This window comes from Alexandromys fortis, unplaced genomic scaffold, assembly GCF_014885135.2.
Source record: "Alexandromys fortis isolate MF-2015 unplaced genomic scaffold, M_Fortis_MF-2015_v1.1 scaffold_15, whole genome shotgun sequence".
NCBI lineage: Eukaryota > Metazoa > Chordata > Mammalia > Rodentia > Cricetidae > Alexandromys > Alexandromys fortis.
In genome coordinates, this window is record NW_026067911.1 from 5,921,811 (window position 1) to 5,937,712 (window position 15,902).

At 46.1% G+C, this 15,902-nt stretch overlaps 1 protein-coding gene across 3 annotated transcripts in view; it reads right to left on the bottom strand.

Annotated features, from left to right (window-relative positions):
* Positions 1-15,253, bottom strand: part of Trpc3 (transient receptor potential cation channel subfamily C member 3) — a 69,677-nt gene extending 54,424 nt beyond the window's left edge. Inside the window, exon 1 of one of the 3 annotated variants that reach the window (XR_007591052.1) lies at positions 14,589-15,253. Coding sequence is in view for 2 of the 3 variants with exons in the window: in XM_050138470.1 (XP_049994427.1) it covers positions 14,589-14,770 (182 nt within the window). In the remaining variant the exon portion in view is untranslated. The remainder of the gene's footprint in view (positions 1-14,588) is intronic. The other 2 variants (XM_050138470.1, XM_050138471.1) reach the window with 2 other exon arrangements.
* Between the last annotated feature and the right edge of the window lie 649 nt (positions 15,254-15,902).

A 15,902-nucleotide genomic window follows, 5' to 3' on the forward strand; every position in this document is an offset into this window, starting at 1 on the left:
AGGTGGACAACCTGAGCATTGGACCGCTGCAGACTGAACCCTCTCCCTCTCCGTTCTGCTGCTAGGACCATATGAGGACATACAGGGAGAGGAGGTATCTGTGAGCAAGCCAGGAAGAGTTCCCACCAGAACCTGACCGTGTCAGCACCCTGATCTTGGAACTCCAGGCTCCAAAACGGTCAGAAAACGTTTTTCTGTTGAAGATACAATCCATAGGGCCTTATTGGCACAGCCAGAATTAACTAAGACCCTTTACATGTAAGTAATTTTTTTTTAGTGTTCCTTGGGATCTTTGGATTTGTACAAACATTTAAGCCGGTGAAAAGTTCTCCTGGGAACTATTTTTGTATGGCCATTGGGAACCTTCTGCTCCACTCCTCTCAGAAGCAAAAATACAAGCAACACTCCCCAGTTGTCATAACTTTCCATGGAGTCATCTGACCTCCCTAACATTGTTTCTACAACAGTGGCCTGACTTCTACCTGAAGCGTGTATGGGCTACGATGCAGATTTTCCGTCTTATTCCAGGGGAACTGACTATTCTGCATCTCCCAGGGGTGGGACTCTGGGATATTTATTTTAAATGAGCCCCTTTAGTAATTCCTATATGCTGAAATATGGGACCCTGCACCATAGACCAGTGGAATTCCTCTGCATCAGTGACCCTGGGTTAGCAGGGTTTTCAGCACTTGTCACACTGATCCTGTCAAAAGTAAAGCTCAAATGCTGTATTTGAGTAGCGAAGACTAAGGGACGTACGACCTTATATCCATGTAGTTTTTGCTGCTGCTGCTGTTTGTTTCTATTGAAAATTTGATTTCCATAAGGTGATTGCCAGAGCAGCCTACAATTGTCTTTACCCATGACCTTTCAACGGCGTGTTCTTGCTTCATCAATAAGATTTTACAAAGGTTACTGAATTAAGGAATTGAAGATACTGAGCAGATTCAGCCGAGGATACTAATATATTAGGCCTTTCATGAGAGTTCAAGTGCTTTAAGCCATGGTGATCTGATAAGGTACATTGGGTTATTCCAATTCTTTTGTATTTGTTGAGGTTTGTTTTGTTACCGAGTATATGGTCAGTTTTCGAGAAGGTTCCATGAGGTGCTGAGAAGAAGGTATATTCTTTTATGCATGGATAAAATATTCTATAGATGTCTGTTAAGTCCATTTGAGTCACAACATCTGTTAGTTCCCTTATTTTTCTGTTGTTTGTCTGACTGACCTGTCCAGTGTTGAGAGTTGAGTGTTGAAGTCTCCCACTATTAGTGTGTGTGGTTTAATGTATGATTGAAGCTTTAGAAGTGTTTTTTTTTTTCATATGAGGGTGCCTTTGTTAATAAATGGCACCTCCTGAAACTGAAAAGCTTCTGTAAAGCAAAGGACACGGTCAACAAGACAAAACAACAGCCTACAGAATGAGAAAAGATCTTCACTAACCCCACATCAGACAGAGGTCTGATCATCAAAAGAACAAATAATCCAATAAAAAAATAAAGTATAGACATAAACGGAGAACTCTCAACAGAGGAATCTAAAATTGCTGGAAGACACTTAAGGAAATGTTCAACATCCTTAGTCATCAGAGAAATGCAAATCAAAGCAACTCTGAGATTCCATTTTACACCTGTAAGAATGGCCAAGATCAAAAACACTGATGACAACTTATGCTGGAGAGGTTGTGGGGGAAAGGGAACACTCCTGCATTGCTGGTGGGAGTGCAAGTTGGTAAAGCCCCTTTGGATGTCAGTGTGGCGATTTCTCAGAAAATTAGGAAATAACCTTCCTCAAGACCCAGTAATAACACTTTTGGGTATATGTCCAAAGGATGCTCAATCGTTCCACAAGGGCATGTGCTCAACTATGTTCATAGCTGCTTTGTTTGTCATAGCCAGAACCAGGAAACAGACTAAATGCCCCTCGACCGAAGAATGGATAAGGAAAATGTGGTACATTTACACAATGGAGTACTACACAGCAGAAAAAAAATAAAGATAGCTTGAATTTTGCAGGAAAGTGGATGGAGCTAGAAAACATAATTTTGAGTGAGGTAACCCAGACCCAGAAAGACAATTACCACATGTACTCACTCATAAGTGGTTTTTAAACATAAAGCAACGAAAACCAGCCTACAAAGCACAATCCCAGAGAACCTAGACAACAACAAGGACCCTAAGAGAGACATACATGGATCTAATCTACATGGGAAATAGAAAAAGACAAGATTTCCTGAGTAAATTTGGGGCATGGGGACCTTGGGAGAGGGTTGAAGGGGAGGGGAGCAGAGAAAAATGTAGAGCTCAATAAAAATCAATAAAAAAAAAGGAGTTCAAGTGCCAAAGTCAGCTCACCGCTGTGCATCAAGAAGCCGCTTTCTTGACTGTTTTGTCTTTTAGCTTATACGCCATGCATTTTAAAGAGCATTAAAGTTATTTAAATGTTAAAGCAGCTTGTTAGCAGCCATCATCCCAGTGCCTGAGGAGAGGAGCTAGCAGAGCGTCTGTGCAGCTGAGTTACCTGTCTTGCCATGTGACCTGAGTTTCCCCAATACAGCTGCTACCCATCCTGTAACTCAGAGACATTCAAGTCAAACTAGCATCCCTAGGTTGTGCATCTCAAGGTCTGAGTCAGGCTGGGAGCTTGAAGGTTATCTGGGGTCCCTTGCAGTGTCCTGAAGCTTTGGGCTGTTCTCATGCGGGATCCGTCTTTCCATCCCTGCCTGAGCCCCCTTCAGGGCTTCATCAAATCCCCACCAGGTTATCACAGCAGCTCTGCAGCAGGAGGCAAAGCAGGCCAGCCTGGCTAGCACGTGACACGCATGCTGGGTTTTCAAGGCACTATCAGATTTAATTCTCCCAACGATATTATGAAGCAAACTTTTTTCCCTCTCTAACTCATAAATATAAAATTTGACCTTAAAAAAAAACAAACAAGAAATTCCTTCCTAAGGGTACACCCAGTAAAGTGCAGGTCTGGGAGATCATGCATGGAATCTGTTCACTTGGTGTTTCCTGGGGCTCCCAGTCCTCTACACCCACACTCTCCCCAGCACGGTGTCTTCATCAGATGCAGGTCTACCATTCACAGTTCACAGTCCCCTACTACATATTTCAGAGTCAATACTCTCCTATTATCGTTCAGGGATGTCCAACGCTCCCTCCGCTTGACCTAGCCAAGCTCGTTCTCAAATTCATCCCTCTCCATCCTGTTAACACATCACCCTTCTTCCTCCTGTACTATCAAGAATACTTTCCAAAGATATGTTAGGACACTGTTTTATTCTGTGTTTCCAAATACAGGGTCTTTGGCCTTGTTGAGTGAGTATCTTTCCTTCTTACGGGAGAGTGAACATGAAACACAAGAGATCAAATGACTATTTTGGGTTTTGTAAGAAAAAGTAAGGCTTCATGAAAAGAATTTGCAGAAAAAGAAGCTATCCTTGGCTGAACCTGCTCAATTCCCTTTTATATTCATTCTGCAGGACCCCCACCACAGCATGATCGCGTCACATGGACAGGGTAGTCCTCCCACCTTCCCCAGCAGAGCAGACGCTCACTGTCTCAGGAAAGAAAAGAACAAAGAGAGTACCATCAATCACAAGTGACCTGTGGATTCAGGAGGGTCAGGATGAGTGGGTGTTTCCTAGAGTCGGTAGAGAGGTTGGTGCACAGTAGGAGTTTTCTCCTGCCACTCCCGACTCCCATGGAAGACGAGGGCAGGGAGCCTGCATCAAAGCCAGGGTGATGTACCAAGGGCTGGTGGACCACTGGTGCGGAGAGAGAGAGACGGAGGCTGCCATGGACACCAGGGATGCCAGCTGTAACCCAACAGATTCCTCGGAGTATTAAAACCATGCAAAGAACCCTTTTATTACATCATCAAACAGCGAAACGGGGCCAGCCTTCCAGCATCTCCCAAGCAATCTCAGTGACGGCCAAAGCGGGGCCGTGCAGGGCTGAACCTCTCTGGAAACTGGACGGAGACTCAGGAAGAAAAAGCCTTACACACTGGCTCAGAATACAGAAAGACGCTGCTCTATCTAGTTTGTCACATTCCTGGGTGACACAGAACAGATCTTCTCTCCCTGTCAGCTCATGTAACTGCTTAATTGCTTAATTAACTTAATTGCTTAATTGGTTGATTGCTTAATTCACTTGCTGTGTAAGTATCTGTTTAGTAAGCAAAGAAACAAAACGAAAAGCTTAAAACTCATTTACACCACATATTGGATATTGGATTATTTTGTCTCTTGTCGTCAGCCTGTTGAAGGTCAAGAGAAAGCTCTGTTCACCTCAGGTGTGGTGAGTGATTTCTTGACTCTACTATACCTGCTTCTGGAATGTTCCTCCTGCGGTTGCTTCCATCCCTGAACGTCTTAATTCTATCATTCACCAATTTTTCTTGCCATGCTCCAGCTCACATTGTATCTTAACATAGAAGGCTAAGCTCCCAGGGTGAAGCCCAGGGGTTCATTCTGAAACGGGGGGGGGGAGGGGGGGCTTCCGCCCTTTCGGCAATTACTCTTGACTACATGGGCCTGCACTTCTGGGCTGTGGATAGCTTCATAAACTGAGGCGGTATTGCCCTCCTTGTTTCCTGTCTGCTCTTGAGTGGCACTGTTTCGTAGAGGATAAGTGTTCAACGCTTAAACTTCTTGCTCTCTGCGAGGTGTGGAATAGTCTCGTCACTATTCCAAACACTTGCTAGTGATATACTACTGCTGCTGCTGAAAAGGCCATCTGAATGCCAAGTAAGGTCCTCGGGGTGACAGAGATGTAGGGATCAGAGCTCAGAAATCTTCTGTCAGACATTCTGTCTGTATCTTATATGCCAACAAGGAAAAAAAAAACCCATCAATTTGAAAACCAAAATAGCATCGTGAAATTATATACTAACCTTACGTGTCGGAAAACTTTGATTCTACAGTGAACAGCTTCTAAAATGGCTCTCTGGATTGGCTCCTCAATGCCTTGAGACTATCACTCAGTGACAAATGAACAATATTACTCACCTCAGATTCTTTATTAAAATGAGGTAGAGAATTAGCCAAACATGCAGTCCCTGTAGCAAGTAAACAAAGCAATACCACCAGTGACGGACATGGCACTGAGAATAACACAAAAATGCTTTCATGGGTCTGTTTGCAATGCTGAAGAAGGTTTGAGCCTGTGGGCTAGAACCCCACCACTCATGTTGTGAGGGACAGAAGACCAGGAGCTACAGGCGAGAAGTGAACCCCACCATCCATGTTGTGAGGGACAGAAGACCAGGAGCTACAGGTGAGAAGCGAACCCCACCACTCATGTCGTGAGGGGCAGGAAGACCAGAAGGAGCTACAGGTGAGAAAGAAACCCCCTCCCTCATGTCGTGAGGGGCAGGAAGACCGGAAGGAGCTATGGGTGAGCAGTAAAAATGTATCACATATCAACCACTCTGCTACTTGAGGTACTGGGGATAGTGGTGACTGCAGGCTCTGACACAGGACCTGAAAATCAGCAATGAAAAATAGCAAGAAACAGATGACCCAGCAAGCAGTGCCTGCCAATCAACGTAGCCACTGCCAGAAACATCTGATGTTATTCAGCCTGCTTACATACATGTGACGATAAAAGAAATCCCACAAACAGCTCACAGCGCTACCCCAAACTTGTGTCTCTAAACATGTGATCAGGGAAGGGAAGCCACTCTGAACTTCTGCGGCCCCTGAGGGTATTAGTACCTGCACACATCGGACACCATAGCCCATCATCACCATAACAACCAAACCAGCGAGAGAAGACGCTTCATGTAACAAAAAAGGAGGCACAGCTTCCATCAGAGTCCTATAGCGGGCTGGCGAGATGGCTCAGCAGATAAAGGTGCTCTTTGACAAGTGTGCAAATTTGATTCCCTGGACCGTGTCGTGAAAGATGAGAACTGACCCCAGCAAGTAGTATTCTGACCTCCACAGCCCCCCCAACACCAATAAATACATAAAAGTTATCAAAATAGATGTGCATGCCACAAAAACAAAATGTAGAGATTGCCACACTTAGCAGATCTGAAAAGGAGTTGGGTCTTTCTAGTGAAGGATCTCTAAATTACTGCCAGTCAGAATTCTATCAGATTTTTTTTTTAAGACAGGGTATCGCTGTGTAACCTTGGTTGGCCTAGAATTCACTGCATAGACCAGGCTGGCCTTGAACTTACAGAGATCCAACTGCTTCTAACTCCCAAGTGCTGGGATTAAAGGTGTGTATCACTGTACCCAGTCGACATTCAGAGTTATTAATGTGTAGCGAACCTGTTGGGTGTGTGTTAACTGTGGGGGACAGGAAGATTCTGAGAAGGGAAGCTCAGGTGAGTCTTCACTCCCCTTCATCTTCTTCCGGAAGCATGAATGGGAATTTTTCAGATTCTTAGCAGTTAAAACCAGACAAAGCAAAATTCCGAGCTGTCTGCTGTTCCCTCCAAAGCCCACTAGGAACAGAAAGGGAAGCACCAGCATTTCCTGCCCGACCCCTGAGGAAACTTCTTAAATCTCAAGAACACATCAGGCAAACACCTTCTAGAATGTACCTACGTACGCTTCCTGGAATGCATTTGTGTCTAACGCCATTAAACCGGCTTTCATAATACCGGGTCTGTCTATTTTCACACCTGCCTCCTCAAGGATTTAAAAACCTCTCGTGGATAAGCACAGACTGCCTCTTTGCCCACAAGCCTGGCTCTCACACAGGGTGGAGAGTACCTGCTGGAAAAGGGGTGTACAAATGGGGCCAATACTAGTTGCTACGTCTGAAGACTCAAGGAATAGAAATTTTTTGCCTCAGACCCAAGGATACCATTAGGCAATATGACAGTATGTACAAATAATGGTGGCTTTTTAATAAGAATAAATAATGTATTAATGAAAATTAATAACAAGTCATTAAAGTAATATAAACAACCACCCTTTCGATCAACTTTTCAATTATAGACTTCTGCTGAATTACATTTGCTCGTTAGTACACCCCAACCCAGAAGCATTTGCTAAGTTAGATGCCTTTTTATTTTAACCTTACATAAAGTTATGTCTTACCAGGGAAATCTGAGGGCAAGTAAGGGATACATCATGAGATTGATAATCCCTGATGATTAATCAATAATACGTCCTTCCTTATAAAATAAAATCATTTTCATGACACCATTTGGAACTGATTTTTACCATTTCAGAAGATTGGAGATAATAAAATAGGAACTCCTATGAATTCAGTGTATACTGGAATAAGACTAGAAACAAAATGAATTCAAATGACAAAAGTCGACCGATTCCAGACACTCCTATTTGACTACTTAAATATTAATCACTATTAATTAATTCTTCATGCTTTGCCTCCTATTTTATTAGAAACAGAGAGACCTGGTTTTCCCCCATGAACATCATGTCCAAAGCCCAGAGCCTGAGGTTTTCAGATAGCTGTTCCGCTCCATCTTGTCACCCTGCAACCTGTGTTTCCTCAGAGAGTTCAGATCACCAACTTTATTTGACAATATCCATCTAGAGGTGTCAAAGCGGAGTGAGAAAAACCATTGGTCAAGGTCTTTCCTTAACAGGTTTCACATTGGTGGGCATTTTAATATCATGTAAGAACTCCTGTATCCAATATATCTTACCGCTTAATTTTTGAATGCTGAGGACAGGAGAGGATTCTTTCTATATCTTTTGTTTGTTTGTTTTCGAGACATGGTTTTCCTATGTTGCCCAACTTCAAACTCATAGTGATTCTCCTGCCTCAACCTCCTGAATGCTGGAATCACAGGGATGTCACTAGGCGAAGCTTAGTTTTCTCCTTATAGGATAGTTTCTAAGTAGATAACAGTAGTTAAATATTCCTGACCCAGATGCTAAATTGTAGCAGGCCTAGTTATTCTCATAATGTCTTTGCTGTTTCCCTTCTGTACAAGTGTGAAGCTAGCCAGTCCCAGTCCACACCCCAGCCGCTCTGTGGAAGGCCAGACTCCCCGATGGTCACCTGCACAGGCACTAGCTGGGTTCCCCACTTAGAGTAATAGCATTATATGTTAAGGGCAGCATGAGGTAGGCTGAGAGCCAGAGCCCTCTCCTCAGATGCCTGTGCCCAGGCAAGGTGATTATGTTCCCCGAGGAGCTAGACTGATCAGGCCTTATTCCTACCATACAGGAGCCAGGCTGACCAGGGCTTCTTCCTACCAAGGCTACAGGAGTTCTGCCAACATTTTTCTTCCTCCAACACATTTCCCATGGTGTTCTATTGCCTAATGTAAATTATGGTTTATGGGATATGGCAAACAGGAAAAGCTTAACGGTTAAAGATAATTTTAACGGAGAGAGAGAGAGAGAGAGAGAGAGAGAGAGAGAGAGAGAGAGAGAGAGAGAGAGAGAGAGAGGACAGAAAGAGTATGAGGAGAATGAGAAACTTGCTATCCCATCACAGGAATGAAAATCCCTGACATCCTCCTCCTCAGGAGGTGGGCAGTGTGGGATTGGTTCCTCTGCCGCACTGAGACAAATAACGGCAGTAACACATGGCAGGGACACTTTCGTTTGGAGAGGTCATCTTCTCTCCTGTGCCCTGGCTTGATCCTTCTACGCACCTCCCAAGTGTTCTCAAGTTGATCTGCCATCAGCAGCTGCGTGGCGATCATGACTTAATTGGCTCTCACAAATGAGTTAATACTAATTAATAGTTCCCTATATTGCTCTTCCCTGGAGTAAACTTATTTTAAAATGTCTTTGAGGAAGAGATAAATGTGTTAACTAAAGGAGGCCACAGCGCAAACAGCACAGCCTTGGGAACCTGGATATTTCAGATGACCTGGGGCTGCTGATATCCAGTTGTAGCTTCAACTTCTTAACTTGCAAAAGAAAGCAAGGGGCATGGCTTCCATCTCAAAGATGAGACCCCTCTTCAGAATACTCAGTGTCTGTTAAGTGTGGAGAAGGAGTTCTAAGATAGGTTGGGATGGGAACATGGGGGTCCTTACACCACTGTGGAAACATTTTCTACCCCTTTGTTTAAAACCATGTCATGACTGTGAGCATTCTTCCCTCTGCAGTCTCGGTTCTGTTATTAAAAAAAATACTGTCAGTACGTAAATAAACAAAACATACACATAGGGGTGCTTGGTTTCAAGCAAAGGAATAAAAGACTTTCTTATCCCCTTCTCTCCAAAATTCTTCCACAGACAAGAAAACAAAGAGTAATGCAAAGCCCATAAAAACAAGAGACATCTGTAATATCGTGATATATGAGGGAGATAACAAGAGAGGTCATAGAGTAGCTCATTACTTAGAAGAAAGGTGCTGTATTCCAGACAGCACCGCAGAAAACAGGTCGGCACTGCAGAGAAGGCCAGAAGTTCAGGGCCTTCTAGAAAGGAAAAATCAGGCTGCATCTGAAAGGAGTGACTTGCTGAAGTCTAGGCAAGGAATAGGTTGGCGTGCTTCCCTAGATCCTGAACCCCAGCAGACACAATCAAATGACAATCCTTATACTCTTCTATGAAAGAGAGAATATGGACTCTCTGAAGACACAGAAAAAAAGACACACTAGAAGTGGGTATTTTAGGGCAGGCATGAATCAGTAAGAATTTCAAATGCCCACTTCCATAACACTGACAGCGGTTTTATCAGTCCGCACCCCCACCTCAAGAAATGTAATTTTTAAAAGCACATCCCTTAAATAAGAAGAAAAAACATGCTACAAAAAAGAACACACTTAAGAAAGGAGGTTTTAGAGATAAACATTGTAAAGGCTAGCTGGGCCTTGAGGGTGGAGCTTAGTTCAAATCCATGTCCTTAGCATACACGGGACCCTTGGTTTAATACCCAGACACTCTGCATGTGATTTTTTTGGGAAGAATAATATAAATGATAAATATTGAAAAATAGCAAAGAAGAGGTAAACAAACTAGACGAGCTTAGGAAATCTAACGTTAGAATAATAGGATTTCTGAAAAGAAATAGAGAAGGAAAACTGAAAATCATGATTAAGAAACATTGCAACAACAAAAGGAACATTTCAGGAATGAATACAAGACAATTTTCTCAGGACAAAGGAACTCCAGGTCACCAAGTATTCGGTTCCCCAGCGAAAAGACAGCGCCCCCCAAGGCACAGCCTCAGAAGAGCATGCATACAGAGACCATTCTAAAAGGCCACATGCAAAGTAAGTCAGAGAAATCTGGAAGGAATATTTTCAGGAAAATATTCTCAATTGGAGACTGTAGAAGACTTAGCTCAAAATCCAAAACCCAAATGTGTCAAATAGTTAGTTCAAAAAATATGGAACTATAGAAGAAATGTAGTCATATTATTGTAATTTGGTCACACAACTCAATAATGAAGACTTTAAGATGTTGGCCAGAAACTGTAACAAATCGTGTTGTGGGAGACAAGGGGAAATAAGAGGTATATGTCAGCAAAACTTCTCAGGATTCCTGGTGATATTTCAATGCTATATGTAACAAAATGTCAGTACCTGATGTGCTGGAGCGGAGTGGATGGGAGGAGACGCGGACGGAAGACAGGAGGATAATGGGAATGGCTGAGGCTTGCCATTCACAAATGCTTTTTAGTGCTCTGTCAACAGGCAAAGCTATACTTCTGTATTACTTTGACATTGTATAAAAATAATTTAGAACAAACCAACAAAATGACAACTTTCTCTTACACATAAGGAAGCTGTGCCTCCAGGGCACAGAGCTGATAGTAAAATGCAAAGTGTCAAATTACTAAAGGTCTTCAGCTTAGGGCCACTCTGTGCTCTATGTGAAAATTAATCATTGTAAAGCAGCCCGCCTTTCCCTTTATAACCAGAATTCTCCCAGTTTAGAGAGACGCAAAAGTCACTCGAGAGCCTGCGTTCTCCTCCAGGGGTGGGAGGAGGGTTACTTAAGTCTTATAACTAACCCAATCCCTACCATAGGCCCTCATACCATAGCCAAATCAGCCCACAGAAACTAACACCCTACTAGATTGCATGGGATACGACGCGCTGTGCCCTCGGCCACCCTTTCAAATAGTTGCGCATCAACAGCTGTCGGTGACTTGCTTAGCAACTTTTAGGAACTATGTGGCTGTGTGTATTGATTTCCTCATTTGTCAGCCACAGTGACGAGACTTGCTCTAAGGAGCCGTGATTCAAGCCAGAGCTTACATAAACACAAACTGCTGTTTTCATTATAACTAGCTTTGGGCACAGAGCTCCCTTTTCTAGAAGTCAGCCTCTGTTAATGAGAGCATTCTGAGAAGTGTGATAACTCACACATACTAGGTTTATTCATATTTACGGTAGACTCATAAGCATGTGCTGTCTTGATATTTGCCGCCACCACGCTGCCAGTGTTTCTGTTTTACCCATGTTTTCTGGGCAGCCCAGGGTTAGCACTACCCTGCCCTTGCCCCTCTTCCCAGTCTCTCCATCAGATCAGCTTTCCCTCAAGGCACTAATTTACACTCCCTGTTTCTGTCTTCACGGTTCTTTGGGACAGTCTCGTGTGATCATACAACTCCTGAACAAGTCCCCTGACAGCCAGCTCTCACCTTCTCCCCAGTCCCAGCCCGGAATTCCCACCTCTTGCTGGACACCATGAGGAGAATCATCTGAAAAGTCAGAATCTTCCCATGGCTCCTTTCTTTCCAACAATGGCACCAACGGCCCTGGTTATTCATGTCAGGATACCCAAACTGTCCCTAACTCAGCTTCTTTAAAAATTCTTCATGCGGAGTACATTGGGGGAAAAAACCTCATAGATTTCATTCACGTGTTCCCTCTCCTAGACTCCCTCTGCCGCACCGACACTACCCTGTGACTGATCCCAGGCACTGACAGCTACAGCAGCCTCCTGATTTGTTCCTTCACGTTCTGGCAACGGCCACTTCCTTGCAGTTTCTGCTGCACAGAGTGACTTCGATCACATTGCTTCTGCTTCTAAACAGTCAAAGGCTCCCTGCAGCCCATCAAAATGTCTTCAAATCTCACGCTCTCCTCCACATACTTTATGCTCCAACCAGACTCAGCTAATGCGCTCCTGAAATATGCCTGGCATTCTTAGTGGTGGAACGTGGACTAACTTCCACCTCGTTTTATCCTGTGAACCCTCCAGGCCCATATTGGTTTCCTTAATATCTCCATAAACAAATCACCTTCTCTCCTTTGGACTTAGCACGTCACAGCTCTACTTTCATATGGTCTTGAATAATACTCATATTCTTCAGACTGATGTCATCATTGTCCATGCCCAGCCCCTTTCCCACTCTGCCACACAAATGGAGGGAAGTTTGGCTCGTCATTTTTGTGGGTTATTGTATCATGCCTGCACAAGGGTCCTCTTGAGAACATCTTGGAGCAGAAACTCATGAGAACACACCTCCAACCCCTTCTATGCTTATCAGATATATTTAATAATTGAAAATTTCATGAATGAGCTTTCTTTGATGATGCTAGTTGGCCCCAGTTTGCAAACAAATGAGACAGAACAGCTTTGTTTGAGGCAATGGTTGAATCAAGAGTCCCATCAAAGGATGAAGATGTCTGTCTCACTTGTGATAGAACAGATGGTACTCTTCCTCCTTCAGTTCTATTAGAATTCCCAAGGGGAAATCTGGAATGTGGACCAAACAAATAAGCAACAGAAGTGTGTGTGTGTGTGTGTGTGTGTGTGTGTGTGTTGATTCTGTCATAAAACTACAAGGAAGATTGAGTGGAGAGGAAGAAATGTCTGGGGAGAAGGAAAATATAGTAATGGGATATATTCAATAAGTAGAGGGGAAAATTAGGGGGAGGAAACGGCACAGGAGAGCATAGTGTGGGAAGACAGGAAAGACAAAGACAGTAAGGAAACCCATGATTTGTTTGAGAACCTAAAAAAAATGAAAAATAAGGACTTGAAAAGAAAGTGGGGTCTTAGTCTTAGGATTCTGCTGAGTGTTCAGCTCAGCTGTGCCACTGGGTCACTGAGTGAGACGCTGATGTTGGCTCCGCTCCATTGACACATATGCTGAATCCGAGGCTGAACCACTCACCTTTAAACAGTGCCTGATGCAGAGACGTCGTGGTTTTACCCAACACAAGAGGAGGAACAGAGCGGCTCAGCAGCAGGGAGCAAACCCTCTCTGATGTCACCAAGCGTCAAGTAAACGCGAAAAGAGTGCTCCTTTAAGTTTACTTGATACTGGGTGACCTTAAAAAAAATAAGGAAGGACACAATTGTTGCATTGTGTAGTTGGTACACGTGGGAAAGGAGCGGTGACAGCAATCACGTAGTCAGACTCCAAGAGAACCAGCTCCTGCTTGGCATAACTGACCTCAAACTTCAGAAGCAAGAGCAGTAATTTCTAACCTGCCCTACTTGCGGATAAGGGTGTTACCTATTTACTTGTTGTTTGGGGTAATAGAATAATTTTGTAAAAGTCAAGAAAGTATACACGTTCATAAAACCGAGTCTGGCACAAAGAAAAAAGCGGACGATATTCTGAAACTTTAGATGGTGGAAGCGAGCCAACAGGGATGTAATCCCAAAGGATGCGCCTCCCTTCTCTCCATTTCCTGGACCATTTCCTCCGCACGCTTTTTCAGCAGTCACTGAATTCCGCTAGGATGCGCAGCTGATTTTAAATCGGGGCCTTTCCTGAAAGATCCGCTCCCAGTTACTGATTTCTGTTTATATTCCCTACCAGCCCGTTAAGTCCCACGGGGCCTGACTAGGGCCTGAGTACTCCGTGGGTCGAACCGCCCCTAGCCACGAACCAGGCAGCGGACAGACTTGGGGCAGTAGGCGGCGCTGCAGAGCCCGTGCCCGGACGGAAAGCCACCTGGCAGCCAGGACGGACGTGGGTCCCCAGGCCCGAGACCCTTCCTCCCAGGACAGGCTCTTCCAGCCAGTGCAGCGCAATGCCAGGGAAAGGAGAGCAGCGCCCTCTGCGTCGTTGCCTCTGGAAGCTGCCTGGATGCTGTCAGTGTTGGAAATGGAAGGGGTTCTTGCTCACTCCCTCGGTTGTCAACTGCTTTGTCAACTTTGCCAAGAGGAAACAAGAAGAAAGCAGAGATTGGAGGAGGAAGAAATCAGGACTGGCGGGAAGGGTCAGAGTCACCGGGCCTGTGCCATCTGGGAACCACCGACCCAAGTTGGCCCTAAGCGACCCTCTCAGCTGCTGCCCTCGGGGTTTGGGTGTGAGTGCGCCGTCGGGGAAGCCTTCCACCCACTCTGTGCGCTCAGCACCGCACTGTGCCCCGCCGAGCCCCACTCCCTGCCCTCTACCCTGACGGGCCGGAGAGGCGACTGGCACCCGCCACCCGCCACGGGGCCGCTGCGGGTCATGCGCACACAGTAGGGTCCACGACCTCCAGGTAACTCGGGGTTCGATTCCCGGGGTCCTAGCCCGGGTGGCCGCTCTTTCTGCCCGAGTCCCGCCGTCGGTGACCGTCTGCCGGCAGTGCTTGCACGTGAGCCGGTGAGCCCCGCTGGGCCCGGCTCAGCAGGACCGGGGCGCCGAGCCCCGCCAGGCAAGCGGAAAGGCGCCGCGCTTAGCGGGTCCCGATCCAGGTCCCGCCCGCCCCGCTCGGCCGCGCTCGGGTACTCACGCGTCGGGCCCCGGGGATGGCGGTGCGCGCTGGCAGGGCGGCTCCAGCCCGCCGTTGACACCCCTCCAGCCCCGGCGGCGGCGCTGCGACTCGGCTCCCTCGGCCTCGCCATCCTCCTCCTCCTCCGGCGCAGGCAAGGTCACCCTCGCGGGCTCCCGGCACTTCCTGACCTTGGTGGACATAGCGGCCGAGCGCAGCGGTCAGCAGCCCAGCCGCCCCGCGAGAAGCCCCGGGGGCTGCGGCGACGGGGACGCCCCGGCCGAGCGCGCGACCTGCAGTGGAACTCGGGGACCGCGGCCGCGATGCCGGCTGCGCGCGGTCTGCCGGCCCGACAGCATCGCAGCGAGACGGCGTGGTTTCCCTGCGATGAGAGGGAGGAGGGGGGGAGGGAGGAAGGGGAGGGAGGACCAGTCTCTTGGCAGACTGCGCGGCGCAGGAAGCAGACAGACCAGCAGGTGGGGAGCTGAGAAACAGCAGAAACTTCCCTCACCCTCCTTTCTACCGGAGCCCCAGAACCCCCTTTGCATCTGCAGACGCAAGAGTCCTAGGGAAGGAAAAAGAGTCATCGACTTGTTAGTTTTCCGGGAATCGGTTTTTACGCACGCTCAGCTCTCCAGATTTACAAAGCACTGCTAGTTCCCTGATGTCAGGCTTAGCAGAATCCACAGGGGTTTAAGTGCGGTTCCCGAGTCCCAGCTCCTCACAGCGAGTCAATTTCTATATGTGCGCTCTGCTTTAGTTCTTACAGTGGCCAAGCATCCAACTAGCGTTCTGTACTTTCCAAGAAATATTTTTCTGAAAAAAAAAAAAGAAAATCGTTTTTGTTTATTTTTTGTTTTGTTTTGTTATTTTTCTTTGGAGACATGGTCTCACGCTGTGGTTTAGGGTGGCATGGAACTCAGTATCTGACGTAGGCTGGCCTAGACCGCAACCTCAATCCTTCAGCTTCCGCTTCAGCCTCTCTCCATTATAGCGACTGGTGCACATGTTGGTATGTGTGCGGAGGCCAGAGGCCAAACCCTGGTACCCTTTCTTAGGATGATCCAGCCTGGTTTTTGAGATAGAATCTCTCACTGGGTCCTGCGCTCCTGCCTTAGGCTAGGCTTGCTGGCCTGCCAGGGAGCCCAAGTATCCACCTAGCCTCACCTCCCCAGCTTGCATCACCACACCAGGCATTAAAGAGTGGACTGGGTAGGGAACTCAGGTCCCCACTAAATTATTTTTAAAACTTAAAGGAATGCACCTTAAAATCCAAGGTCACTCAGTTTTCTGGGAGGAAAGGGTTATAAAGTTTGATCTCTGAGCATTTTAGGG